Raw genomic sequence first — 27,822 nt, 5'->3', positions numbered from 1 at the left:
CAGCATTTCAGACTTCTGTGTATGACAGCTACATCTTCCCTCTTCCATCTAGTAAGTGTATTTCTTACCCCAGTCATAATATGATTCATTCAAGTGCTTAAAAGGGGTATTCCCACCACAGACAATGGAGGCATATCACTAGGATATGCCCCCATTGTCTCATATGGGCAGGTCACACCTCTGGGACCCGCACCTACACAGAGAACGGAGCGGGGCAGGTGATTGAGGGCGTACTGCGCATGCGTCGGCCCCATAGAAATTAATGGGAGCAGTGCTCTCCCATTCACTTGTATGGGGAGAGCGCTTAGCAGTGGCTGGACCCTGGAATACCTGGGGGTCCTCCACAGCCACCACTTTCCCCACCCCAGAGAAAATGGGGAGGATATCCTAGCAATATGCCCCCATTTTCTGTGATGGGAATACCCCTTTAAGTGCTTCTGCGTGTGTTCTGCGACCTGCAATTATTTTCCCCTCTCTATGCTGTGATGATGATCTGTATTGTGAGTCTTAGATCTGTGTTCTGTGAGCAGAAACGGTCTCTTACACACCATGTGTGCTGATGATAGGGAGAAGGATTAGGATAGGACTTACTGGCGATTGGCCTAGAATTATGGTAAAGGAAGTCTAGACCAGTATAGTACTGGCAGACTGCCTGTATTAAGACATGTCCCCAGGCTTGAGGAGAACGGCTGGATGCAAGGGCACCTAAAAGTCAATATCATCACTGTCCCTAGAAAAAGCAGAAGTTAATATGTGAGAATCTCAAACTCAGTTACCCCTTAAAAAAAATATATATAATAATAATAATAATAATAAAGTTTTCCCATAAATTTTGTATTTTTTTTTTATTACTCTGCAGTGTGAAACAGAAATTTTGTAATAAAACTCACAGGCAAACTTTGGTTTCAGACTACTGCTTGCAGAAAACAATCCAGCGATTCACATTTCTAAAAAGAATTTAAACCAAATTATAAATTTTTCATTCAAAACAATAAAACTGATGCCAAAATAATCAGATGCAGACTGTATACGTTGCAGATGTGAAATTGAGGTGCGTCATAGGGCGGCCATTGTGACGTCAGCCGAGTGGCTGTAAAGCGGTCAGAAATCAATCCTTTACTCAGAGAGAGAGAGAGAGAAAAAAAAAAAAAGTTGAATTAAGTGAAATTCAAAAATTCCACTCAAAATAAAAATAAAAAACAAAAAGCTTTTTTTTTTTTCCTGCAAATTCCATGTTTTTGCTACAGGAGCGCTGGACATGTAGCCCTTTAACATGCTACGACCCCTGCAGAGGCTACAGTTCCCCATGGGATAAGCGTTCCAAGACTGCCCCCTAGTGGGACTTGGAGGCATGAACAAGAAGCGTCCATTTTTAGTTGACAAGCCCCTGAGTGCTGTGGGTGATTGATCGCCAAACATCTTACATGCCAAGACGGGACAAACCATAAATAGATTTCAGGAGGTCAGCTCCGACAGACGGGGTTAAAGCAGCACTTTGCTTAGCGGGTCCATCCAGACATATACATTTACATTCCGACATACAATTAAGGAGAAGTGCATTGCATAGATCTCAGACTTCATTGTTCCAGCTCCTTCTTGACTTCCGCTATGTAATAATGATCAACTCCATGGGCGATCTCCATTATAGCAATAGCCTGAAAGGAGAGAAGAATTTATTTTGTTGAAAGGACGATTCTTGCTGAATTAAGACCTTTTAAGGAGCAAATGTCCAGATTTGAACACCAGATTGCTTTATAGGTTCAACATTCTACACAGCCACCATTAGGGGGAGCTCAAGAGCTTACTGCATACTGTTTTAGTACTGATTTAATGTGTAGTAAGCGCCCTGTAATGGTGGCAGCAGGTGGAGAGAATTTGATCATTAACCAGGCAATCCCCCCTTCCCCCACAGACACACTCCAAGAGGGATAACATTTTTAGCTTTCCAATGGCATAGCCAAATGGGGACTTTCACCCCTTGGGACAAATCTGATAATTTTACAGTGTCATATTGTGGTGGCAGCGACAGAGGGAGCCCTCTCCCTCTGAAACCACTTAAATATTCCATTTGCTACTGACTGCATCTAAGGAGTTAAAACGGGAATATGGGCAGTTAAGGGAGTTAAACCATATCTAGATACAGTATTTACTTTTTCAAGGACCTACTGTATATGTAGGCAACAAAAATATTCATATCCCTTAACCTATTCCACATTATTTTCAGGTTACAACGAATTTATTTTTTAGGGGATTTTAGGTGATCGACCAACAAAAAAGTAGCAAGTATGTGTGACGTGAAAAGAAAATCATACATGGCTTTCAAAAGTTTTAATAAAATATTAGTCTGGGAAGTGTGGTGTGCATTTGTATTCGTCCCCCGCGACAATACTTTGTAGGACCACCTTTCAATGCAACTTTGCACATCTGTTTTGCCCATTTTTCTTTGCAAAATAGCTGGCGCTCAGTCAAATTACATGGAGAACGTCTGTGATCAGTAATGTTCAAGTCTTGCCACAGATTCTCAATGGGATTTAGGTCTGGACTGTGACTGGGCCAGTCTAGGGGGTCATGTACATGAACGTATGTTCTTTCAGTGTCCGTCCCGTGTTTTTTTTTTTTGCGAACCGTATACGGAATCATTCATTTCAATGGGTCTGCAAAAAAACATTGTAGCTCTGGCTGGATGTTCAGGGTCATTGTCCTGCTGGAAGGTGAACCTCCGCCCCAGTCTCCTACAGGATTGAATATGCACAAAGAAAGTCCAGCTCACCCAACAATCCAAGACACCTGCGTGCACGGAAAAGGCTGGTGAGCCTGTATATCGTTGATATGAAAAACAAATTCCATCACTTACGATTTTTGGTAGCTAAAATCTTCGTCTTTTATTCAGGCAGTAGACAAAATAGACAGGACATCCACCCAAAAGTGTAGCAAACTTGACGCGTTTCGAACAAAAGTTCTTAATCTTAACAATGAACAGTGTCTCCTCTGGTGGTTTTATACCGATTTGAAAAAAGCATTTGATCTCCCTCCACCTGGAGGGCGGGGAATGTAGGAGGTGGACAGATTCTCCCACCTGAGCTGTGGATCTCTGCAGCTCCTCCAGAGTGACCATAAGCCTTGTGGCTGCTACTCTAATTAGTGCTCTCCTTGTCTGGGCTGTCATTTTAGGTGGACGGCCAGGTCTTGGTAGGTTTGCAGTTGTGCCATACTCCTTCCATTTTCAGATGATGGATTGAAAAGTGCTCCGCGAAATATTCAGAGCTTGGGATATTCTTTTATGACCTAACCCCGATTTACACTTCTCCACAACTTTATCCCTGACCTGTCTGGTGTGTTCCTTGGTTTTCATGATGCTCTTTGATCACTAATGTTCTCCAACAAACCTCTGAGGCCTTCACAGAACAGCTGTAGTTATACGGAGGATAAATTACACACAGATGGACTCCATTTACTAATTAGGTGACTTCTGAAGGCAATTGGCCACACTGGATTTTATTTAGCGGTATCAAAGTACAGGGGGCTGAATAAAAAATGTAAGCCACAATTTCCACATTCTTTATTAAAAATTATGAAAACCCATGTATCATTTTCTTTTCACGTCACACATACTTGCTACTTTGTGTTGGTCTATCACAGAAAATCCCAATAAAATACATTTAAGTTTGTGGGTGTAACGAAAAATAAAAATGTGGAAAAGTTCAAAGGGTACGAATACAGAAATGTGCAGAGATCGTTATTATTCTTATCAGGCACACATGCTAGATCCAATTACATAAGACGATCCATCAGTATGTTTTTGCAGTGTGGGACTAATGCCTCATTCGCACGTCAGCGTTTTGGTCAGTGATTTTCATTAGCGATTGTGACCCAAAACCAGGTGCGGCTCCAAACACAGAACAGGTGCAAATCTTTCCATTATACTTCATGTCGGTGGAGGTTCCAATCCTGGTTTTGGCGTGTGAATGAGGCTTAAAGCACAGAACCCGCAGGAAATCCATGCAAACTCCACACAGATGTTGCCCATGGTCAGATTTGAGCTCAGGACCATGGTTAAGAGTAGTAACCACTGTGCTGCCAATGAGCAGAAACATTCTGATGATATCTAATACATCGTAATGAACTGTACTTTTACTAATGGGACACAATTAGGAGGGAGTTTAAAGGGCATCTGTCAGCAGATTTGTACCTATGACCTGTTACATGTGCGCTTGGCAGCTGAAGGCATCTGTGTTGGTGCCATGTTCACACGTGCCCGCATTGCTGAGAAAAATTATGTTTTAATGTATGCAAATGAGAGCTTAGGAGCAACGTGGGCGTTACCGTTACACCTAGAGGCTCGGCCCTCTCTGCAACTGCTGCACCCTCTGCATTTTAATTGACGGGGCCAGGAAGTGAAAACGTCATCACAACTGGCATTGTCAATAAAAAGTGCAGAGAGCGTGGCAGCTGCAGAGAGAGCACAGCCTCTAGGTGCAACAGCAACACCCCCGTTGCTCCTACAGGCTCATTTGCATATATTAAAACATCATTTCTCTGCTGACAGACTTCCTTTAAGCTTCTAGATGGATGTTACTATTCACTGACAGGAATCAGAGTAAATATAGATTACTTACAGAATAGATTTACATAGAAAGAACAAACCCACTTTCAGTTTTACTCTTCACTGGAAAGAGACTCCCGAGAAATATTCTACAGTTTTCAAACCAGCACCTGGATCGGGATACTTTTGTAATTGCATCTAATTAAAAATTCAGCATAGCCACTGAGTTATTCAATAAAATGTATCTGTGTAGCACCACCTGCTGTTTATTCTTTTTCTTATTTCTCTGTCCACTGTCACTGAGGTGGATGAATATGCTCATTTCCATAATTCATCTCCCTTATGAGCTGTAACAGAGAAAGAGCTGCAGCAGAAAGGACACACCCCATGAGCTGCCAGCTTCATATAAATCTAGCAGAGTAAGGCCGAATGCACACGGCCATGTTCCGCGGCCGTGAGCAGCCCGTGGTATGCCGACCTGGATTCCTGCTGACAGCAGGAGCGCACGGTGTCATTGGTTGTGATGACGCCGTGTGCTTCATGCCGCCGCTGCACTACAGTAATCATACGAGTGTATTACTGTAGTGCAGCGGCGGAACATGGCCGTGTGCATTCGGCCTACTTGGAACAATGAATGAGGAGATCTCTGGATCCATGTGAGGTACAGGACTGGTCCTGGCTTTGTTAGACAGAGATTTGTACTATAGGATGTCTGATTGTCATTTTTTTTTATATTAATCATTGGAGAACCCCTTTAAATACACAATAGAGGAAGCAAATACCTTTTTCAGAGCTTTTGTCCCGGCCAATTTCTTCTCCAGTCCCATGTAAAGTCGTCCGAGCTTCAGCCACATGGAGGCAACATTCAGGGAGTAAGGAGGATAGTGCTTACTGGAAGACAAAGCCACCACTACATTGTCACTGGAAAGGACCACATCCATTGCTTCTGCTCAAAAACACCAGACATTGCTCCCATCAGGGGGAATTATCTTGGATGTCACCTGTCCTATCGTACCGGTGCTATCCAGAGATTCCAAGATCAGTGGCGCCAGTGGTAGCCGACAGCCGCTTATTCCTCCCTGCAATAGCATTGCATGTGTATGTATAGCCTTGGTGACCATGTGAAAGCAGTCAAAACGACATAGGGGGAGATTTATTAATGTTAACGCCACTTTTTCAAATTTTGGCACATACCGTATTTGTGACTTTGAGCTTCTTGCCACTTTTCTAAAGGGGTGCGGTTTAGCGAGAGGGCGGGGCCTCTCGTGACCCACCAGATACCATTGGCTGCCGTAATGGAACCTCTAGATTTACTATAATTTACGCCAGAAACTGGTGTAAATTATATCTTAAAGGATATATTATTGCATTATATTCATTTTGAGCTAATATATATTTTTTAATACGACTTTATTTAAAAAATATGGCTCTTTTCTGTACAGAGCTGACATGCTGTAGTAGCAGCCTGTGGATTTTATGTATTTTCCGTCAGACCAGGAGCTGACGGGCTCCTCATCTCTGACATTATAAACACTCATTATAGCTCAGTTCTTCTTATCTTACTGATAAGAACGAGGCTTAAATAAGTGTTTTCTGACCTCCCAGTAGTTTAGAGATAAGGTTTATAAGATGACCAGTACAAAGTGAAAGTACCAGTCACAGAGTGACAAAAACTTTTAACCCTTTGTGACAGAACAGCTCAATATTTTTTATAAAGGCCAATTGAAAAAAATAAAAAAAATAAAAAATAAAGATTTAGCCAAAAATGAGGTCTCCAAAAAGGTGTACATAGCCTTCAAGTCTACGCCATCTCCAAACTTGTGTACATTTGAGTTTCTGGCACACTAATGCCTAATGTATTAGTAGGTGTCTACCTCTTAATAAATTAGGCATATCTCACTCCGGAACCGAGGGGGATCAAGACTGGCGTAGGACACATCAGACTTGGTAACTCTCCCCATTTATGCCTTCTTATATGAAAGCCATACATCCCAGGCATGCTTGGACTGGTGCACAGAAAAGTAACCTGAAGAAGTTGTATAGTTGGTAGAATTCCCCTTGAGGACCCAAACAGTCTTCACCTTCCTGACCCTGCCCAATTTTGCAAATCTGACACGTCACTTTATGTGGTAATAACTTTGGGACGCTTTTACTTATCCAGGCCATTCTGAGACTTTTTTTTTCCAAGATACATTGTACTTCGTGGTAAATACAGGTCAACATTTAAAAAAAAAATAAAAAAAATTTGAAGAAAAGTTGGAGAAACTAACAATTTTCTAAATTTGAGTGCCTTTGCTTTGAAGAGCAGTGATACCTTGTAAAATAGTTAACCTAATCTTTCGCTTTATAAGACTTTTTTTCCCCCTAAATTTTCTTTTTTTGCTACATTTTTTTTTGCTAGGGAACTTGTGAGAGTCTGATGGCTGGTTCATAGCAGTACAGTACATGTTGTATTATACTGAATTGGAACTAACACAGACCTCCCAAGTGTCCCTCTTTTGGACGGACAGTCCCTCTTTTTGACCCAAGTCCCCGTGTCCCTCTTTGCTCTATAAAATGTTCCGCTTTTTGATCTGAAAGTGTTTGGCTGGTTCCCATGTGGATATTAGAGCCCGCCTGGTATATTATTTCATTATTTGATGCAATTAGAATTTTCAAAATTTCTATATTCAGATAATTTTTGCTCCATTTCATAAAATATGAAACTTCACACAATGAACCATAACTGTCCCTCTTTGAATGTCCAAAAAGTTGGGAGGTATGCTAACAGCCTTGGGGCTGGGCCTCTTAGGCTTCTGTAGCTTGCAGACTATCGGCACCCTGCGATCACATTGGTTAAAACAGAAGGAGCCCCCTCCCTCTGTAAACCCCTTAGATGCTGCAGTCGGCATTGACTGTGGCATCTAAAGGGGTTAACCCGTCGGAATCCCGCTCCTGTGCCCACCTGATCAGTGTGCCGTACATGCACGGCATTGGTCCGGAGCTCCCTGCTAGCTGTGCCGTACATGTACAGGTGCAGAAGGGGTTAAACGAGTAGCCCTAAAACAGCGCCACACTTGTCCAGAGGCCGAACGTGGTATGACAGCTCGGCCATAGTCATTTTAATGGCTGTAATACTGCAGACAACCCATGGACAGGTGTGAAGGAAGCAGTCAGGTTTCTCTTAGCCGTGAAGATTGTGATGTTGCATTGTTGGTCACGAGTCACATGCAACTTTCCCATCATAGTTCACAATGCCAGTCACGTGCGACCACAACTTGCCTACAACCTTACTGCTGTGAAACAGTCACGTGACAGCAAGTTGCGCGACACATGTCCCTGTGTCGCCCCGGCCTAATCCTGTACAGCCCCTTGGGAGCGTGATCACAATTACCTGTAGGGGGTGATGATTTTCTGCCCATATTTCAGGGCTCCCTCCCAGTCCTGCTGATACAGGCAGACTCCCATGGACTGGTACATCATATGTAACATGTACACGTTGCACTCGCCAAACACCGCTCCCATCTTCTCTATGCTGAGCTCGCACATTTCCAGCAGCTCGCTCGGACGTGGCAGAGTTAAGGAGAAAGAGGCAACGACAAACATGGAATCCCTCCTACGCCATGTTGAGACACAGAAAGGCCTGATCGGAGACGATCGCTCAGAGAAGTATAAAAGGCGTAGAATATGGTCGGGACTATAAAAATAAAAATAGGATTCTGGTCTTGAGGCAGATTATCAGACTTTCTAGACTATAGGATGCAAAATTAACGGCGATTTACGGATGACCTATCAATATGAGATCAGAATGGGAGTGAGATGCAATACCAAGAACATCCACTATACGATGTATGGCGCTGTGCCTGGTGTTCTATGAAGAGGCTGCAGCGCTCGCTCAAGCGCCCCAGCTCCTTCATACAGCTGATCGGCGGGGGGTGGTAGAAGTCTGAACCCCACCGATCTGATATTTAGGACTTATCCTGAGGATCAGTCATCAATTATTAAGCCCTGGAAACACTGGAGCTTCAGGGTGAGACAGCCATGGCTACAAAATGGTTGTGAGGCTCTGTTCACACCACGTTAAGAGTCAGGTATTCAGCAAATGGGGCTCTATTTACCCAATGGAGACCAATAGGGCAGCACGGTGGCTCAGTGGTTAGCACTGTTACTTTGCAGCGCTGGGGTCCTGGGTTTGAATCAGACTTAGGCCTCATGCACACGACCATTTCTGTGGTCCGCATCCGAGCCGCAGTCATTCACTTTAATAGGGCCGCAAAAGATGCGGACAGCACTCCGTGTGCTGTCCGCATCAGTTGCTCCGTTCCGTGGCCCCGCAAAAAAAATAAAAATAATAATATTATAACATGTCCCATTCTTGTCCATTTTGCAGACAAGAATAGGCATTTCTACAATGGGCCGCCCGTTCCGCAAATTGCGGAAGGCACACGGGCGGCTTCCGTGTTTTGCGGATCTGCAATTTGAGGACCGCAAAAAACGGAACGGTCGTGTGCATGAGGCCTAAGGATAATATCTGCATGGAGTTTGTATGTTCTCCCCGTGTATGCGAGGGTTTCCTCCCACACGCCAAAGACATACTGACTTAGACTGTGAGCCCCATTGGGGACAGTTGGATGCTAATGTCTGTAAAGCGCTGCGGAATATAGTAGCGCTATATAAGTGCGTAAACTAAATAAATCCTTTTGGTCTATGGGTGATGTATCCCACCATATACTTATACAGTAGAATACGTTGCAGCCTTCTGTCGGAGATATATAGCTTTGACGTAGGCGATCAATGTGGTACGGAAAGAACCATTGTTTGTCCGCCCTGAAGTCCCAGAGATAAGCGGATGCCAAGCACCTCTGTTCATCTAGGGACCAAGCAATACGATCGGACATGCTGCAATGCCAGCTGTCCAACCCCATTTTTTTTACCCCAGTTGGAGAGTTCTGAGCGTAGTAGAATCGTCCTCATTGACCTATTGATCAGGTTGAAGACTACAACTCCTAGTATGCTCTGACGGCTCCCAGGTGTCGTACTTTTGCATTAGCTGGAGAGCTGCACCGATATAAAGGGACGCGGTAAAAGAAAAGAATGGATAAAAGGATATTTTTATAATGTTTTGCTCTCCGGAACTCCTCCACCACGTTACGGGCGTATCGGACCATGTCTCGTATGGTCTGAGGGCTCGGGGGGTCATCAGGATTCCTGAGCTCCAGTTTTGCTGTATCCTGTAGAGAGATACATAAACAGATGAGTGCACTCCCGTATACCCCACTGACCTACAACCAAGGCTATGGTGGCCCCAGCCATGGTCCAATCAGTTCCAGCAGTCGGCAGATCTAATCGATATAAGAAATGTAAGCACTGAATGACTGCTAGGCTCAGTTGTGGTCTCTGATGGGACTCCCGACGGCAGTGTGAACATAGCCCTACGCAATTCTGATAAATGGGGCTCATAGTGTATAGGTCTCCTCTTGCAGTATCAGATGGAATTGTACTTTCTGGGGATACCCCTTAAAGGGGTTATCCAACCCCTAAAATGCCTCTCCATACGCCCAGGCTGCTCAAAGAGGTTGTACTTGTCTGCTCCCTGGCACCCACATTGCTTCTCATGTCGGAACGGTGGCCGCTGCATCTCCCCATGCCGGATGTTTTAATCCACGTGACGGGGAGATGCAGGGGCGGCCATCAGAAGCGACGCGGATGCCAGGAAGCGAGGTAAGTACAATCTCTGTGAGGGGCCCGGGCGTATGGGGAGGCATTTTAGGGGTTGGATAACCCCTTTAACCTCCGATAATACGGGATACTTTAGTCTTAAAGCGTTTTTTACACTTTTCATTCAGAGAGCTGTTAAGTACCGGTACGAGGGCACGTTTTCTAGCAGGAGGTGTTGTCATTTTTTCAGAGGTACCAATTCAGAGTACAAAAAAAGTCCAGCATGTGGGAATATCCTGGCAGCTAAAATGCCAGACCCCATTACAGTCAATTCACGGGAACCCATCAGCAGGTTCATGCCACCATAACTACAGGGACGGGTAAGTGCAGAACTTGAAGCTCCCCTCTGGCTTCTCCCAGCCCGGCTCGGCCCAATTGACGGGTCTCTCTCCACTCAAATAGTAGTTAGTGCAGCATGAACTTGCTGGTGGTCTCCCTTTAATTTTTTTTTTTTATTTGTGGGGGTGATGTATGGAGAAGATTCTTTAATTAATTATACAAGTGTCATACCAAGTATGTGCAATTTTTTTTTTACTTACAACAAGAAGTGACTTTTTTGTGCAATAAAATTTTATTTTTTCCCCTTATTCCCCCGCCCCCCCCCCCTCGACTTGTTCACTCCACTGCTGCCGCTCTCCCTGTGTCAAGTTTGACAGGAGCCATGTGTCACGTCTCTCAGTGACATGATGCATAGTGGACAATTCACCACTGCGGCGGCGATGTGACCCGTGTCAAACCAGCAAGCAGCAGCGGTGGAGCAAAGGAGCAGGTCAAGTATGCTTCTCTCCTCTGGCCACCTTGGGAGTGGGGAGGTTTTGCCCAAAAGGCCCCCAGGGGTGAACAAACCCTTTAAAGGGAACCGGTCGTGTTGAACATAGTGTCTGAGCTGCAGGCAGCATGTTATAGAGAAGGAGGAGCTGAGCAGATTGATGTACAGTTTTATGGGAGAAGATTCAGTAAAACTTGTCATTTATATATTTATATTCCTGCTCATTCTGGGCTTTGAAGTCCAGGAGGCGGTCCCATCAGTGACTGACAGCCTTCCCTCTATGAGGAGGCGGTCCCATCAGTGATTGTCAGCCTTCCCTCTATGAGGAGGCGGTCCCATCAGTGACTGACAGCCTTCCCTCTATGAGGAGGCGGTCCCATCAGTGACTGGCAGCCTTCCCTCTATGAGGAGGCGGTCCCATCAGTGACTGGCAGCCTTCCCTCTATGAGGAGGCGGTCCCATCAGTGACTGGCAGCCTTCCCTCTATGAGGAGGCGGTCCCATCAGTGACTGACAGCCTTCCCTCTATGAGGAGGCGGTCCCATCAGTGACTGACAGCCTTCCCTCTATGAGGAGGCGGTCCCATCAGTGACTGACAGCCTTCCCTCTATGAGGAGGCGGTCCCATCAGTGACCGACAGCCTTCCCTCTATGAGGAGGCGGTCCCATCAGTGACTGGCAGCCTTCCCTCTATGAGGAGGCGGTCCCATCAGTGACTGACAGCCTTCCCTCTATGAGGAGGCGGTCCCATCAGTGACTGACAGCCTTCCCTCTATGAGGAGGCGGTCCCATCAGTGACTGACAGCCTTCTCCCTACAACTGTGTATACAGAGATAGCTGTCAATCACTGATAGGACCGCCTCCTGGACTTCAAAGCCCAAAATGAGCCTACAGGCAATTTTACCAGTGTGTTCCTGCACTGGAGAAGGGCAAGATTTTACACATCCAGCAATCGGGCACTGAACTATCGGCTCAAACGGCGGGAAGGAACATGCACGGCTTCTGTCCATACAGATATTCATCAGGGTCTGAGTGACCACCCAATGCTGAGCGATACAGAGCAGGCGCTGCAATACCCACCTTGTAAAAGACACGCACAGTAAGGACACCTGGTGGGTCTACAGCCCACATGACCCAGACTAAAGACACTGAGCCTTCCATGTTAGAACACCTTGAGAAATGACCCCCTCTACCTTTTGCTTGGTGGTGCACTCCTTGCAGTCGCAGGTGAAAAAATATGCATCTTTAAGTCGGTCGTTTCGATCTTCTGTAGGGTACAACAAATCGATGTAGCTGGTGAAGACCTGAAATTAGATAAGAAAAGTTCTACAACCTTCTCAGAGAGGGTGGGTTTGTTTCATTTCCAAATCATTTGTAATATCTCTGCTTGCTGTCTGGGAATAGCAAACTTCAAGAAGTCGACACTCAGAAGGCTGAAAACCTGTCCTGATCAGGCAATCTTGATCTAAAAGCACATTTATATGGTTACATGTATCAGGGTCGGGCTGCCGAAACCCCCAGAGAACAGTCTGCAGTGGAAACGGGATAGTAGGTGGGGGGGGGGGGGGGGGGGAATTTATCATTCAATGTATGGCAGCATTTTCATAAAATTGAAACTTTTGCTGTTTGAGGTCAGTGTCACTTTAGCCAAGAGTAGGTGGAGCTTAGAGAAGGGGCGTGGTCGCCTGAGGCCTACAAATTTACTATAAATTATACCAGAAACTGGAGTGAATTATAGCTCAAAGATTTGATTTTTTTCTGGTGCAGAGACCTTTTTTTAAAATAAATTTGACACCTCTTCCTCCAGCGCACTTTTTAGTATAAGACTGCAGTATGAAATGCTACTTTTAATAAAATTTCCCACAGACGACAGGACAACACAAGTAGGCGGAGCCAGCAATACCATAGTGCAGCATAAAATACCGCCCCTGCAGAACCAAATAGCAACCTCGCTGCAGTATTCCAGTGTATCACTACCCTGAGGACGGCAAAGCAGATGAATTCAGGAGAGCAGCAGCCCCCTGGGCATTGGTCCACTGTGGAAATTTCACTGTGGGGGTCTATGGTCACCCACAATCATATAAAACCTCTTCATTTATTGAATTTTTAGAACTAGTGTTTTAAAACCTGGGCCTATAAATTAAAAGTGCCAGGAAACTGTAGCACGCAAGACTTGGGATACAGCCAGGTGCAGTTATTCCTGGTGTCCACAAGAGGGACCCACAAGACAAGGTAACGTTACACCACAACAGCTGCTGGGGGCCATATATGAAGATGCGGCGCGCAAACGCTGAAGACCATTTCATCACGCATTTACAGTGGTCTTGTAGATCTTATCGACATTCCACGGACTAAGCTGGCGTCCGGGAGAAAGGGAGAGCCGCTGCCAAAGTATGATCATCTCATGAAGTCATGTTTATCTGGATAATCCTGTGGTTAGTTATAGCCTGGTGTGTTACTACATTGCACATAGCGGGACCCTCCGCTCCCGTCTTCCACATCATGGCTTCCATACAGCAGGCTATACCGCACAGTATAACTCTACCTCCTATAGGTCATGTCTTTTTATAGCAAAGGTTTCTCGAGTGTCCTGAAACTTGGAGAATTTCCCGGTTTCTCCCGGTGGTGCCCACAAATGCCTCCAGCGCAACGTCAGGGTGTATTTCTATCTTGGAAAGAGGAGGATGGAGCAGGATTTTTACACTGCATCTCTGGGAAGACCTGACTACATGGATAATGATTGCCACGATTATCACCAAGGGTGCAGTCACGGGTTACGTTCAGCAAAAAATGGCGGTAACCGGGCCCGTGACATTAATTATAATGGTGTGACAGAGGGGCCATCAACTGCTCTCTAAATTATTCTTACATTGCAGCTCCCTGAAATATCATAGAAGACTTTTCAATCATCGGACGCTAGATTACTGGAATTTCACAGCATTTATTGCACCATTGCCCCTATAGGGGTTCAGGTCGGGGGGTCCTGTATGCTTATAATCCAGGAAGGGGGAGGGCGGCAATAAGAAAACATCTAGAGATGGGACATGCACGCCAACGAAGGATATCATACCTCATCTCCAGCATGGATCTCTTGCACAGCCCGGATCTCGGCCACGGTGCCTTTGTAGGTCACAATCACGTTGGGGCAGCAGCTGTGATTCATTAGTGCAACGCTGCAAATACATAAAGAAATAAATGTCAATATAAAAAAAAAAATAATAATCATCTTCTCAGAAATAATGCAATAGAAAAGTAAATATGTGGATATCTGCTCGACCAACGCTCCACTCAGCAGTTGCTGGCTGGGGTGAGGCAGAAGGACCAACCACAACAACTAGTCCTCCTCTGCCCAAGGGCCCCATAGGAGCCGCATTGTCTCTAGGCTATGTACGCCCTTGGATGTAACGTGGTCAGTGAGAATCCATCAGACGGCGTGCGCCATGACAGATGTGAAAAGTAACCTACTCAGGGAATATCGCTGATCCCAAGTGCGACAGCTCCTCGTCTTCAATGGTAAAGCCATTACAGTTAACCTAGAAGAATAAGAGGGATTAGAGGGGATCCTTCTTTTATACGGTGCATTCATTTCCCTATGTACAGTCATTACACAGGGGCGGTAAAAGGTTCTCTTATTCCCCCTCCTTGGGATAGCTCATCAATATCAGATCAGCAGGGATCCAACTCCTGGCACCGCCAATGATCAGCTGTTTAAAGGGGAGCACTGTCGCCTCTTCCTAGGCCAGGTGACATCACGCTCAACTGATCCGAAACCTGGGACTGCTGCCGATTTGATATTAATGACCTATAGGATAGGCTCAGAAGACTCCATTAAAGTGGTCATACAGAATTGGAAAAACATGGCTGTTTTTTTTTTTTTTGTTTTTTTTTTTTAAATACAGCACCCCACCTGTCCACAGGTTGTATGGGGTATTGCAGGTTATGTAGCTGGGGAAATTTTAACAACTACCATTGATTTTAGCAGCACTTTGTCAGGGGCGCCAGGAGTCAGACCCCCACCGATCAGATGTTTATTTAGGTCCTATCCTGAGAATAGATAATCAATATTTAAATCTTGTAAAACCCCTTTAAAACGGGGGTTTCCAGGATATTATATTGATAGTCTATCCTTATGTGACATCAGCATGAAGCCCACCCTCAGGGGAAAGCTCCATCACTGCAATACCCGAAATACCAATGTCGGCTCATTCCGTCAATTGATGTGGGATCTGGTGATGGGTCCCCCCAAACCGATCAGACATCGATGGCCCAGGTAAGGGAACTGCATAAATAGCAACTTCCTAACATGTTGTAATAATGTCACAGAAAGTGGTTCACTTTGATCTCATTAGCAAGATAGGTTCCCTTGCCACCGATTTCAGCAATGACCTCCGTGAGGAAGCACAAAGCATTACAACTGCCCGGCTGATCACAGAGCCCGGTCTAGAAAACACCGAAACAAAATCAAATTTAACATGGCTCTTAAAAGGGATTTTCAGATTTGGATAATCCCTTGGCAAAAAGCTGATCACAAAATGTCTCCCTGCTGGGATCTACAGCGATCAGCTACAATCTGTGGGTAAATCTGGCAATACGTATCCAGTTTCCCTGCAGCGCCACCACAAGTGAAACCGAGAATTACACCATTCCCATTCACACAGTTCCTGGAGGACAGGGCAGGTCCTCCAGGATGTTCTTTGTAACCGCTCTCCACTCTGGCCATGAGAGGAGAATCCTGAACAGAGGACACCCCCTTCTAAAATGGACAACCCCTTTAAGGACTCAAAGACAAGTAAGGAACCATCAGGACATAGTTCTTTATCCCCAATGGTGCATCTGTAAAGACTGAAGGTATACAGCTTAGCTCAGGAAGCCGCAGCTGTCACAGTGATCACAGACGTCTCGGGATGTCCACACTCTGACGACAGCTGAACTTTCACTACTCATCAGCAGGGAATGATTGTCCACAGAGCCAGAACGGCTATCCATCATTATGTGACACCTCCATGCTCCTGGGTAACAGGGACACTGTCCGTCCATATGTACAACTAATCCGAAAGTACGGTATGCCTTCAACTGCTGTTCACCTTCTACAGCCGGACATGCTGTGTACAAACATGGAGCCAGCAGAGAGAAGCAAACTTACGCAGCAAGAGCAGGAAGCAAGCAGAACTCTGAATGCAGCTCTGGATGTGAGGAGTATCAGTGTAAAATAAATGAAGCAAACTATTTGCAAGCAGCATGAACAAACGGAAGCGCAATTACCTGTGCAAAGAGGACTTCAAGTGCGGCATTGTCACCATAGTGCAAATTCTTAGAGTAAAAGTGATGCAAGGCAGCAATATCGATCTGAATGAGCTCTTTCTTTTCATTGTCCAGTTTGTCAAGGTCTAAAAATTAAATAAAAACAATAATAAAAAAAAATATATAAATAATAAAATATCTAATATTTTATTATATTTAACCCTAAAATTGTAATAAAATATAAATAAAATAAAAATATGAATTCATTATAATTACTGTTTTGGCGTATCATATTGAGATCTTAAAAATTCTTTTGACATAAATGAAAAAAATAAAATAACTTTAAAAAAAAATTCTTACGGGATTCAAACTCCTTCACCGACAGATATCTCTCGGATGGCGTTCTTTCTGGGTGCAATTTCTAGGATTTAAAGAAAATCTTGATTCATTTCCATTATAAAACAATTTAGAAAATGTGAGTATAATAAAATATATATATATATATATATATATACACATATATATATATATATATATACTATATATATATATATATATATATATATATATATATATATATATATACACACACACACACTCTTATACTCACATTTTCTAAATTATACTATTATATATATTTTTATTTATTTTTTTCATTAGTATAATAGTATTAGATAAGAGTATAAAAGTTCTCTATATATTTTTATTTTATTTATTTGTATATTTTATTTCTTCCCTTTTTAAACTGCATGGCCACGAGGCAGTATTCAGAACTTCCTCCATCTGCATGTATGACGATCAGAAAAATAGCAGGGTTCATTTAAATATGTAATTTCCCTTTGTTTCCCATGCATCCAAATAAGGCCGACTCGCATGTTGGACTTTGAGGTAAGTGAATCGCCTCGCTGTAGATGGAGTTGAAACGCGCCGTTCAGCTGTTGGCCTCAGGCCAGCACTTTGTAATCTTGCCCATTAAATATGGGATTGCAGGTGGCTCAGCAGCTGAGGTTAAGAGGACTGGAGTTTGCATATTAAACCTTCAGAAAGTCGCCGGCGTTTATCTATTCCTACAAACCCGCCATCGCTGCCTCTTGCCAGTCAGTTTGAGCGCAGAAAAGATCATTTATTTGCGCGCTGTAAGACTTCATGACAGACCGCGCTCCGGGCAGAGCAACTCAACGCCTGCCATATTGGCTCTCTTTTGTACATAGACTTGAAATGATATGAAAATTATAAAAATCTTTACGGCCCCGACGCTCTCCAGCAGCGCCTCAGAGACTAGTTCTCAATGTTTCCATATGCGGCAGGGGTGGAACGCTAACTTTGTCTTTTTCTATGACCTTGAGAATAATAAGTCTCGACTTTAATGTTGAGATGAAGTTTTTTTTAGGACATGCCCCCTATTCCAGACTTGCACTCGTCATGTAATTAGAATTCTAGAGAGTCTATTCTTCTGACTATGTTGTGCCATTCTTCTATTATTCCTACTAGACATTATAAGCGAATTACTAGAAGTTTGTTGTGACGGTCCAGATGGGTGTTACCAGTTGATACTTGATTGGATAGTGTCAGACTGTGCAGGGACCCCCCCCCCCAACTGGTAACACCCATCTGGACCTTTACTGCAAATGTCTAGTAATGCATTCATAACTTCTAGTAGGAATAATAGATGAATGACACAAGAGAGTCATAAGAATAGATGCTCCAAATTGTTATTAAAAGGGGGGATGAAAGATATTACTAAAATAAACATGTCAGGATCTGTCAAGTGATTGCCCTCTAACGAGGTCTATCAGGTTTTCATCGTCGTGTCCATCTTTTTACTGCATTCTAGGCTATTTTATCAACGGCAGTTGAGGAAGGCTGGACGGGCTGAAACGCGTCCTGTACTGTAATTTTGCTATGGAATAAAAGAATATCATGGATTGAAAATGAAGACGTCTGCTGGGATTATTGTTTGAACCATTATACTTATGACTCGATACATAATATGATGATCGATATATGCCGTGGCCAACCCCCCCTCGCCTCACAACATATAAATCATCCTCACGTGGACTTCCCGGCGGCCTCACCTGTTTGGCCAGTATCCTTGCGGTCAGTCTTACGGTTTCCGAGGGGTTCCAGTTCTGTCCATACGAGCACATTGAGGAGCATTCCAGCTTGTGCATGGGCCAGTCTCCTTTCTAACATCAGCAGAAAACAGCGGAGAGCAATTAAAACAAGGATATGGCGGTCTTCTCCGCAGACAAAGGTTAGTCGAAATATGTTTCCTTTACAAAATAAGGGATGACACAAAGGATGAGATCCGAGGGAAAGCACAGCGAGGCGAGAGACAATCCTCCGGGACAATCACAAGATGACAAACTGCTTTATTTAGAATCCTGAGTGAGAAGTGAACCTTCCCAACAAAATTGGCGTCCACACATACTCAAAACACAGAAATCATAGGGCCCCACTGCAAAGTGCACATAGCGTCCTGCTCTCAAAATGGATTGGGGGAGAAAAAGCTAAGACTTTAGGTTTATGTTGATACCATGGAAAAAGCTAAGACCTTGGGTAAAAAAATAAAAATAAACACACACATGGCTCTCACATCCACATAGATCTACTCATTTGCATTTCTCAGCATAATTTATAATCTGTATATGAGGCCATTTGTAGACTTTTTGATAAAAATTTATAAGCCCACTCACCACGTCAAGGTTTCCTCTTTTGGTGGTCGGCACCAGATTAGAGTAGATACCCACTCGACAGAGGCAACCTTGACAAATGGCCTCACATACAGATTATAAATGACGCCGAGAAGCAACAGATGCAGAGCATGTGGATCCGCAAGCCATGTTTTTTTTGGGGGGGAATTTTTTACAAATAAAATATTTACAACTGTGCCTTTTCATGGTATGCCACAGTCCAACAGATGCCATGTTATAAATGCTTTGGATTCCCCCCTAGCGCTATATATGCAAATTAGACAGCGGCACCTCAGGACAACCCCCTTACTTGAGGCACCCCCCCCCGAAAAAAAATGAGACATTCAACAGGATCCAGCTGCTGGAGCAACACGGAAGGGAACGTTTTTTTTTCTGCACAGCCCCCAAACAAAGACCAGTCATGGGGAACTTAATTTACAAGAGACAGGTTCCTCTTTGAATTCATGGACATAAGGATGAACGCACGTACCTGACAGTCCACATTGCAGTAAAAGGCCTGCTTGCATTTGCCACATTTTGAAAGGCCTTCTTTCCTTAGGACGAGAAAAAAAATAAAGTTAATACATACAAATTTTTGTTATAGTTAGCGAATAAATAGCACACGCAGAAAGCAAGCATTATGAGGGCTGGGGCTACCTGCCGATCTTGGCCGTGACATCTACCGCCTGACTAAAGATCGCTGTGTAGCAGTGCAGCCGTGAACTGAATGGGGTCACAGTGCGACTTGCTAGTGTCCCAAAATCAGAAAAAAATAAAATAAATCCAGCAACGTTTTATTTTTGTTATTCTTTTGAGGTCACGATAACCTCCGAGACACCCCGTTCAGTGGCGGTGCTGCTATACCGCAATCTTTGGTTGCAGCCAAGATCTCCATGTAGTCCGAGCCTAAAACTCAGCTCTATTAGAAGTACTACGGTGGAAGTGCAAAATCCATTTCATGACTCCTCATAACTTTATACTGCAGCTTGGTCTGCTAAGATTGGCTGCCATGTACGAGCACAAGCCCACCACAAAGTCTGTTCATCTGGAGTCACTTATAGCAGATAATAAACCACTGGCGAGGAAAAGCTCATCGGGTAACTAACAGATATACTGGGGAAGATGAGCCTCCATGAGGTGATGAGACTTCTACTGTTATAAAAAGGTTTGTTATTTTGGGCTGCTTTTTCTAGAAATTTTCTGCCTAAACTAGTCACTTTTATACACAGTTGGATCCAATAATCCGTAATATTCTACAGAACAGGCCCCATCAATGCCAGAATTTTCCAGCACAGATAATATATGAACTACGACACTCAACACCAAGGGCTTCTCAGGTTTCCTATCTACATACAGTTATCAGCGATTGTACGTCATCCAAAGAAGGAATCCGAGACACCGCGAGGAGGATCTGGTTTATGTTGGAAGCCTCTCCGCAGCAAATAGTAACGGCGGTTATCTTAAGTTGGTTTGAAGATTACAAACATTTTGCCAGAAAAGGAAAAATGTGCTCAGTGTGATCCAAGACAAAACAGGATGCCTTCTAAGGGAGGAGCAGAGCTGCAGATCTGCATCAGTCGAGATGGGTCTCAAAAGGGAGGACACTTGCAGTCGGTCAATGTCTTCCTTATATCAAAAGTTAACGTTTAAAAAGGGTTTGTCCAGTTAAAGCTCGAAGTCAGACAACTCCTTTAAGCTATGGTACACAACCCACCAACCTAGAGTTGGCCAGACCATTGCTCAACGGGCCACAGCTAGAAGAATCTGCTTCTGAACAACATCATGGTCCAGAAACGGTGGAATGGGGTCCGATACATATGGATGACACTGCCAAACCCTCCTCTGCATGTAGCGTGCTGTACTTTGGGGCTGGTCTACAGTGCAAAATCCACACCCGAAAAATTACAGCAAATTCGCCACATTTGAACTCACTTCTAGGGGCAGTTTGAACTGAATTTGGTATGCATTCTGTGCCAAAACGCAATCTGCCTCCCTCTGGCAGGCCTTGAAACATGATCGGTGGGGCACGGACTCCTGTCACCCCCACCAATCAGATGTTTGAAAAGGCTGCAGCAGTTGGATGAACAATTTGGCCTCCATATAGTATAACCAGCAAGCACAGCACCGTATACGGTCTAGTGGACATGCTTGGTATTGCAGCTCAGTCCCATTCACTTGAATGGGACCGTGCTACGCCTAGGCCATGTGACCGATGAATGTGGAGTCACTGGCCTACGAAGAGACCACAGTGCTTGCCCAAGCACCGTGGTCCCTTTCCAACAGCTGATTGGTGGCGGTGCCAGGAGTAAGCCCTCCTCATTGATTCTCAGAGTAGGTTATCAATATTTAATTCATGGAAACCCCCTTTAAAATCCTACAAGAATGATGCGACTAAGACCCCTTCAGATGAGTCGCTGTGCAGAGAAAACCTGTGTTTGGCCGATATAGATATATAGAATACTCACTTCACCAATTTCCACTGCTCCAGTTGCGGCACTTCCCTGCTTTCCGGTCCCCCTTAAAACACTAAGGGCTCATGAACACGAACGTATTTTCTTTCCGTGTCCATTCGTTTTTTTTTTGGCAGACCGTATGCAGAACAATTCACTTCAATGGGTCCGCAAAGAAAAAATAAAATAAAAACGGAAGTTTCTCCGTGTGCATTCTGTTTCCGTATGTCCGTATTTCCATACCACAAAAAAAAAAAATAGAACATGTCCTATTATTGTCCGCATTACGGACAAGGATAGTACTGTTATATGAAGGGCCAGCTGTTCCGTTCCGCAAAATACGAAATGTACATGGATGTCATCCGTATTTTTTGCGGATCGCAAAATACATATGGTCGTGTGCATGAGCACTAAAAAGGACTAATCACTGGCTAAAAGGTAGGTCGCTGCTGTGGTCAGTGACTGGCTGAGTGGTTACTTGCTGCATGTCAAGAAGGACCGGGAAGTAGAGGGGGGAGGAGATGGGGGATGGGGAGGATCCAGGAATCATACAGATTAAAATAATTCCCACCATATTTTGAGCATGAGGCACCCCTTAAACCTGCCCTCCGTTCTGAGTATCAGCAGGGGTCCTACTGCTGGGAGCAACTCTGCCCTCAAATAAAATGGACCCTGTGAACGCCATGATTAGTGTTGAACAAATCGAAGTATCTGAAGTGGACTTTGATCTGAATTTCAGGAAGAATTCGATTAGTAACGAAGCTGGATTTCCTCACGCTTCAAGTGATAACGTCACCGCACCCGGCCAGTGTGATGATGTGGCGACATCATCACGTGCGAGATTTGCCTAGTTTTCTTCAATCAAGATGGCCGGGAAGGCCGCAAGCAAATGGATGAGGCGAGTATGTATGTACGCGGCATCTGAGGGGGTTCGATGACTGCAGGGGTGGCGCAAATGCCGTTCACCATCATTGCGCCCGCTACGAATCGGATTTTATTGTTTGTGACAAAGAAATTCCATACGAATCGAATTTCTTTGTAAACTTCGGGACAAATAACACTAAAAGCAGTCAGTGGTCACTTGGCCTCCCACACAGAAGTGACAGGGTAAGATTTCTTAGCCCAGGTGGAAGATTTTCCAGAATTCCAAAAAGCATTTGAAGGACACCCACCAGAAAGTCCCTTTACTGTACATTAAACACGTGAAAAATCGTACTTCTACTCCAATATGATCGCTTGAAGCCCGAGGCTGCACTACTGAGAAATACCTCAGCAGTGCAATGACAGACATCATCAGCCCTTGTGATTTCTGTCACATGCAACATGATTATGGAAACTTACGTGGATCTAAATCACTGAATATTATTTTATTTGTCAGTTTTGGATCCTCCAAAAATCTCCGGCTGCACCGGAGAAATAAGAGTGGACATTTTGTCATCAGAACCTGTCAGTAGTGCAGCCTCAGACCTTACAGGGCAGTGATGAGTGTAAATGTGACCAACACACTGATGTATTTGGTTTCCATGACAACACATTTCAAACTTCGGCCTACAACTTCATGCGGTCATATTTCAGCACAGAAATAAAACATGTTTCACATTTTTAATGTTCACTAAGGTTTTTAGATAGCGGGTGGGAGATGGCGGTGTACTGTGAACATGGTTTCTCTGTCAAAAAAAAAAACCTGCGCTTTTTACTCATAATGGCCAGCTTTTGAGAATGGCAATCTGGGAGGACAGAGGTTGGTATCCCAGAACCTTCCCCAGCAGTAGGTAGAGATACTTCCCTCAGTAGACAATTCAGCAGCCATTACACCCCCAGGGTTAGCACCAAGTTTCAGGATTCCTGAAGTTCAAGTTTTCTTTATGAGACCAAAATCGGGAAAGCAGACAACCCTGGTAATGGCGGCTCTACTAGAGGTCATCCAACTTAGGCCTCATACAGTGACACGACCGTCCGCAAATTGCAGATTCGCAAAGTAAGAATACAGATACTGTTCATGCTGCATCCGCTTTTTTTCCCTGCATACCTATTGACTTCAAAAGGTCCTTGGTCCGCTTTTTACGGACAAGCATAGGCCATGTTCTATCTTTTTTGCAACGTACAAAGGGATGCAGAAAGCGCACGGATCATCTGCATGTTTGTTCCGCAGGAAGATAGGATATGTCCGCAAGATGAGCACTGACCCATTGAAGTCAATTAATCCGAAAAAAAAAAAAATTCATTAAAATAAAATACGGACTGCAAAACGGATACTGTCCTGTGAATGAGGCCTTGGCCCCCATTCACATGACCGTGGACTGCAAAGCGTGGGTCCGCAAAACTAGGGTACCAGACGTGTGAACATTGCAGTGTAGACCCAATGGGCCAGATTTATCATTAGCTCAAGTCAGAATAATGGAGTTAAAGTCGCAAATTTTTGCGCAATCACTAAAACTACGCAAAAATTTAAGACTTTTCTGCTCTGCACTATGCTTGCCAGTTTTCTGAAAGTGGGCGTGTTTTCTTATGTAAATGAATCTCTAGACAGATTTACTATTGGGACTATTTAAAAAGTCGCAATTTCACTCCAATGAGGACCATGCTTATCTTATGAGACTTTTTAATAGAACATGCGACTTTTTCATAAAAACGTGCGACTTTTTCGTAAAGATGTGCGACTTTTGAAAAGCTGCTTACTGACGGATAAACTGCTACTGTCAAACCACATTTATTACAGTCTTAAAGGGCCAATCATAAATATGACTTGGCCAAAACGGACTTTAGCCATATGTGAAAGTGGAGTGAGCTGTCAGAGTCATGATAAATCTGGCCCATAGCGTTCAATGGGTCAGAGATACTCAAAATGCGGTGAAATATAGGACAAGTTCTATCTTTTGCAAAGCGGAGGCACGGACCCAGAAGCCTGCGGAAGGGTTTCCGCGTGTTTCCGGGTCTGTGCCTCCGCTCTGCAAAAGATAGAACTTGTCCTATATTTTGCTGCATCTTGCGGACCTATTTAAAGGGAACCTGTCACCGGGACTTCGTGTAAAGAGCTGAGGACATGGGTTGCTAGATCACCGCTAGCACATCCGCAATATCCAGTCCCCATAGCTCTGTGTGCTTTTATTGTGTAAAAAAAACAATTTGATAGATATGCAAATTAACCTGAGATGAGTCCTGTACGTGAGATTAGCCAGGGACAGGACTCATCTCAGGTTAATTTGCATATATATCAAATCGGTTTTTTTACACAATAAAAGCACACAGAGCTATGGGGACTGGGTATTGCGGATGTGCTAGCGGCCATCTATCAACCAATGTCCTCAGCGCTATACACAAAATCCAGATGACAGGTTCCCTTTAAGAGGCTGGTGCCCGTGTTTTTCGTTCCGCAATACGGGAACGATAAGGTGGAGGAAATCACCCAGGGCGCACAGAGACCGGACTATGATCGGAATCTGTTGGTCAGTATGTAATGGGAGCGAGAATCGGCATAGTTTTCTTTGGTGATAACGCGTTGTGCGACGACTGACAAGGCCAATTAATTGTGTGAGTCGGGGAAGTCTTCGATGGCATGCAGTTAATAGCCGGAGCTTAACACTCCGGAGGCCGGTTTATAAAAAGGAGCCGTGACAAGGGCGATGTGATTTTACTACTAAGTGACAACAGGTGCCGAGCCCGAAAAAAAGGCAACAGCTGAAAAAAAACCTGAGAATGGGGTAAATGTGTTCATCTGTCACCAGGTGTCGACGCTGAAGTGTGCACCGCTACCACCGAGCAGCACGGGCACCTCTTATTGGCCGCCCTCCAGTCCTACTGCCCCCCATGAAGGATGTCTCTCGCACTATGTCAGAGGACTTCATGTTAACATCTGTCACTACCTCCAGCCGAGAACCTAGAAGGGTCTGCCATGGCATGTGCGCAATGTTTATTAATTGCAGGCATGTCATGACCGGCGGCCTAATGAGTAATGGGATACTTGAATTTGGCTGGAGCTAAAGAGAAAACCACTGCCGCAAACTGTACGATAATCTACGACCATTCAAGAGCGCCACGGGCAATATTTTTGTGCAGCAGAACGGTACACGCAGCAGAATCCGCACACAACCCGACCCGTGGTCCGGATTTTAAATCTGCCGCAGATCAATTTATGTTTCGGATGCCCGCCACGGATTTCCCCCTTTGAAGTGTGCAGGGCGAAACCTAAATCTGCACGATTTTGCTAGTGCAGATTTCGACCAGATACACTGTACATTTTCTGCTGCAGAAAATCCAACGCAGACCCCCCCTCCCATGTGTGGCCGTACCACAGGTCAGAGATAAGAGCTTTACATGAACCTTCAGATGACAGGATTCAAAGAAAACAGACTGACAGTTTGCCAACAGACTGATTTTTAACCCCTGCATCTTTCATTTTTAATAAAAAGACAAATAAAAAATAAAAAAGTTTTGTAAAAAATTAGTCAAATGCAAACATAAAAAAAAAATTGCCTTTAAGGTATCCATAACCTTCAGGCCTCATTCACATTTCTGTTTTTTACTGACGTGTGCTGTCCGCATTTTCAGGGGTCCGTGAAAAAATAAAAAATTAAATAATACAGAGACCTGCACTACCTTGGTCTTTGATGCTGATGAACCACGCCCATTATAGTCTATGGGTCCGTAAAAAAACATGGACACGACGCAGAGGTCAGTCGGTTTTTCACTGACCACTGATGGGAGATGTTCTGGAAATTAACCTTCAGCCTAGTAGTGTCTGTAGAATACGGACGACACGCGGAGAGCAAAAGACACACAAACATCTTCGCGGAACACGTACCGATTTCTTTTACGGACGTCAAACTGACACAGAAATGTGAACGAGGCCTTAAACTCTTCAACGCAGGTGAAGTTTCGCTGTGGGATATCTGCAGTGTTCACGGTACGTGCGGCCGTCCCCCAACCCGAGGCTGCAGAGCCCCATGGAAATATCCGGCCACACCACGCGGGATAAATATAGCCATCAAACAACCGAAGACGTTCCACGAAATCCTCAGGGGAGGCTGCCATAGATACCGAATGCCGGGGAGGACTATGGGGCACAGGGACGTTATTTATTTATTTTTTCTCCTTAAAGGGGTGGTCCAGGGTTAGAAGATCATGGCTGCTTTCTTTTAGCGCCACACCTGACCTCAGGTTGTGTCTGGTATTACAGTACAGCTCAACTGAATTGAATAGGGGTTGATCGACCACACACGTATACAGTCACCATGTATTTGTAAACCTATACAGCCCCTTTATGGAAGTCAACGGAAAAGTAGTCTTTGACCTATAGGGGAGGGCTTGATGGACGCGAATACCACCGGCCATCGCAGTGCGTTATCGTACGCAATAGATTTCTATGGAGGAGGGGTGGGCACAACCGCCATATGATTTGTCACCTGCCCTATGGCACTCCATACTGTATGCCTAAAATATTCTCTGAAATACAGGGATTTACGACGCTGACACGGCAGTCACTGACAGGCTCACAGTTTGCACTGCGCCGGTCGTTGTCGACTGCAACATCTGAGCATTTTGAGCAGAACCGTGGATTTTCGATGGGCCAAGCACAAGTGACTGCAGCATTTAAAAGGAAATGTGTCTGTGCACTAGAGGTCTGCTATGTCTTCTGCCTTCCTACAGACTCTGTCGCAGCCGCACAGCCTCTGCTCTGGACACTGCTCACATCTGGCATTATTTTAGCAATATGTCTCAGGATGAATAGAGCTATCCGGAGGCGCTAGGACCCCGCTGCCAGAATGTCAGCTTCCTCCCACGTGCAGCAGGAAAGGCGCCGCCGTATGTCTTGTAATAGACGCGCAGCGGTAAGGCGCCCACCCTGGGGAGGAATAAGAGGGAGGCAGCGGGGTACCCTGCGGCCCGTGCCCGGGTGGAGGGGGTGGTACCTGGTGAAGCAGTAGTCGCACTGGTTGCCCCGCTCATTGACAGTCAGGACCCAGGTGTGGGCCGGGCAGGTGAACAGCAGCTCGCCCACTCTGAAGTCACGTAAGGCTCGCATCCCTCTGCCTTTGCCGGGGCTTATGAAGCGCTCGATTCCATCGGAGGGTCCCATGGTGTCCGCGAGAAAGGGATGCTGGATGGGTGAGGGCCAGAGACAGATGGCGAGGCCGCTGTGCCTGGGAGCAGCTATTAATGTCTCCCCGGGCCAGGCAGACAGGGGAGGACAGCTGTGCAGCGGCGGGAGCCGCGGGGTCCTAGCGCCGGTACATTCACCTGCTGCGTCTTGTATATAGCGCCTGCTGCAGAGCACAGGAGGAGGTGTACTGTGTATAGCAGAGCACACAGGAGGAGGTGTACTGTGTATAGCAGAGCACACAGGAGGAGGTGTACTGTGTATAGCAGAGCACAGGAGGAGGTGTACTGTGTATAGCAGAGCACACAGGAGGAGGTGTACTGTGTATAGCAGT

At 44.9% G+C, this 27,822-nt stretch overlaps 1 protein-coding gene across 1 annotated transcript; it reads right to left on the bottom strand.

The window, feature by feature from the left end:
• Positions 1 to 828: 828 nt before the first annotated feature.
• On the bottom strand, positions 829 to 27,589 carry SMYD2 (SET and MYND domain containing 2). Its single transcript, XM_044290204.1, has 12 exons — positions 27,301 to 27,589; positions 19,432 to 19,495; positions 18,324 to 18,434; positions 16,609 to 16,669; positions 16,270 to 16,394; positions 14,473 to 14,540; positions 14,078 to 14,180; positions 12,201 to 12,311; positions 9,633 to 9,753; positions 7,917 to 8,091; positions 5,326 to 5,434; positions 829 to 1,655 (listed from the first exon to the last, which is right to left on the bottom strand). Exons 1-12 carry the CDS (start codon positions 27,465 to 27,467, stop codon positions 1,578 to 1,580), a joined length of 1,293 nt encoding a protein of 430 aa, XP_044146139.1. The 5' UTR covers positions 27,468 to 27,589; the 3' UTR covers positions 829 to 1,577.
• Between the last annotated feature and the right edge of the window lie 233 nt (positions 27,590 to 27,822).

The sequence above is a fragment of the Bufo gargarizans genome, chromosome 4, assembly GCF_014858855.1.
Source record: "Bufo gargarizans isolate SCDJY-AF-19 chromosome 4, ASM1485885v1, whole genome shotgun sequence".
NCBI lineage: Eukaryota > Metazoa > Chordata > Amphibia > Anura > Bufonidae > Bufo > Bufo gargarizans.
This window is presented reverse-complemented; position numbering and strand designations above follow the sequence as displayed.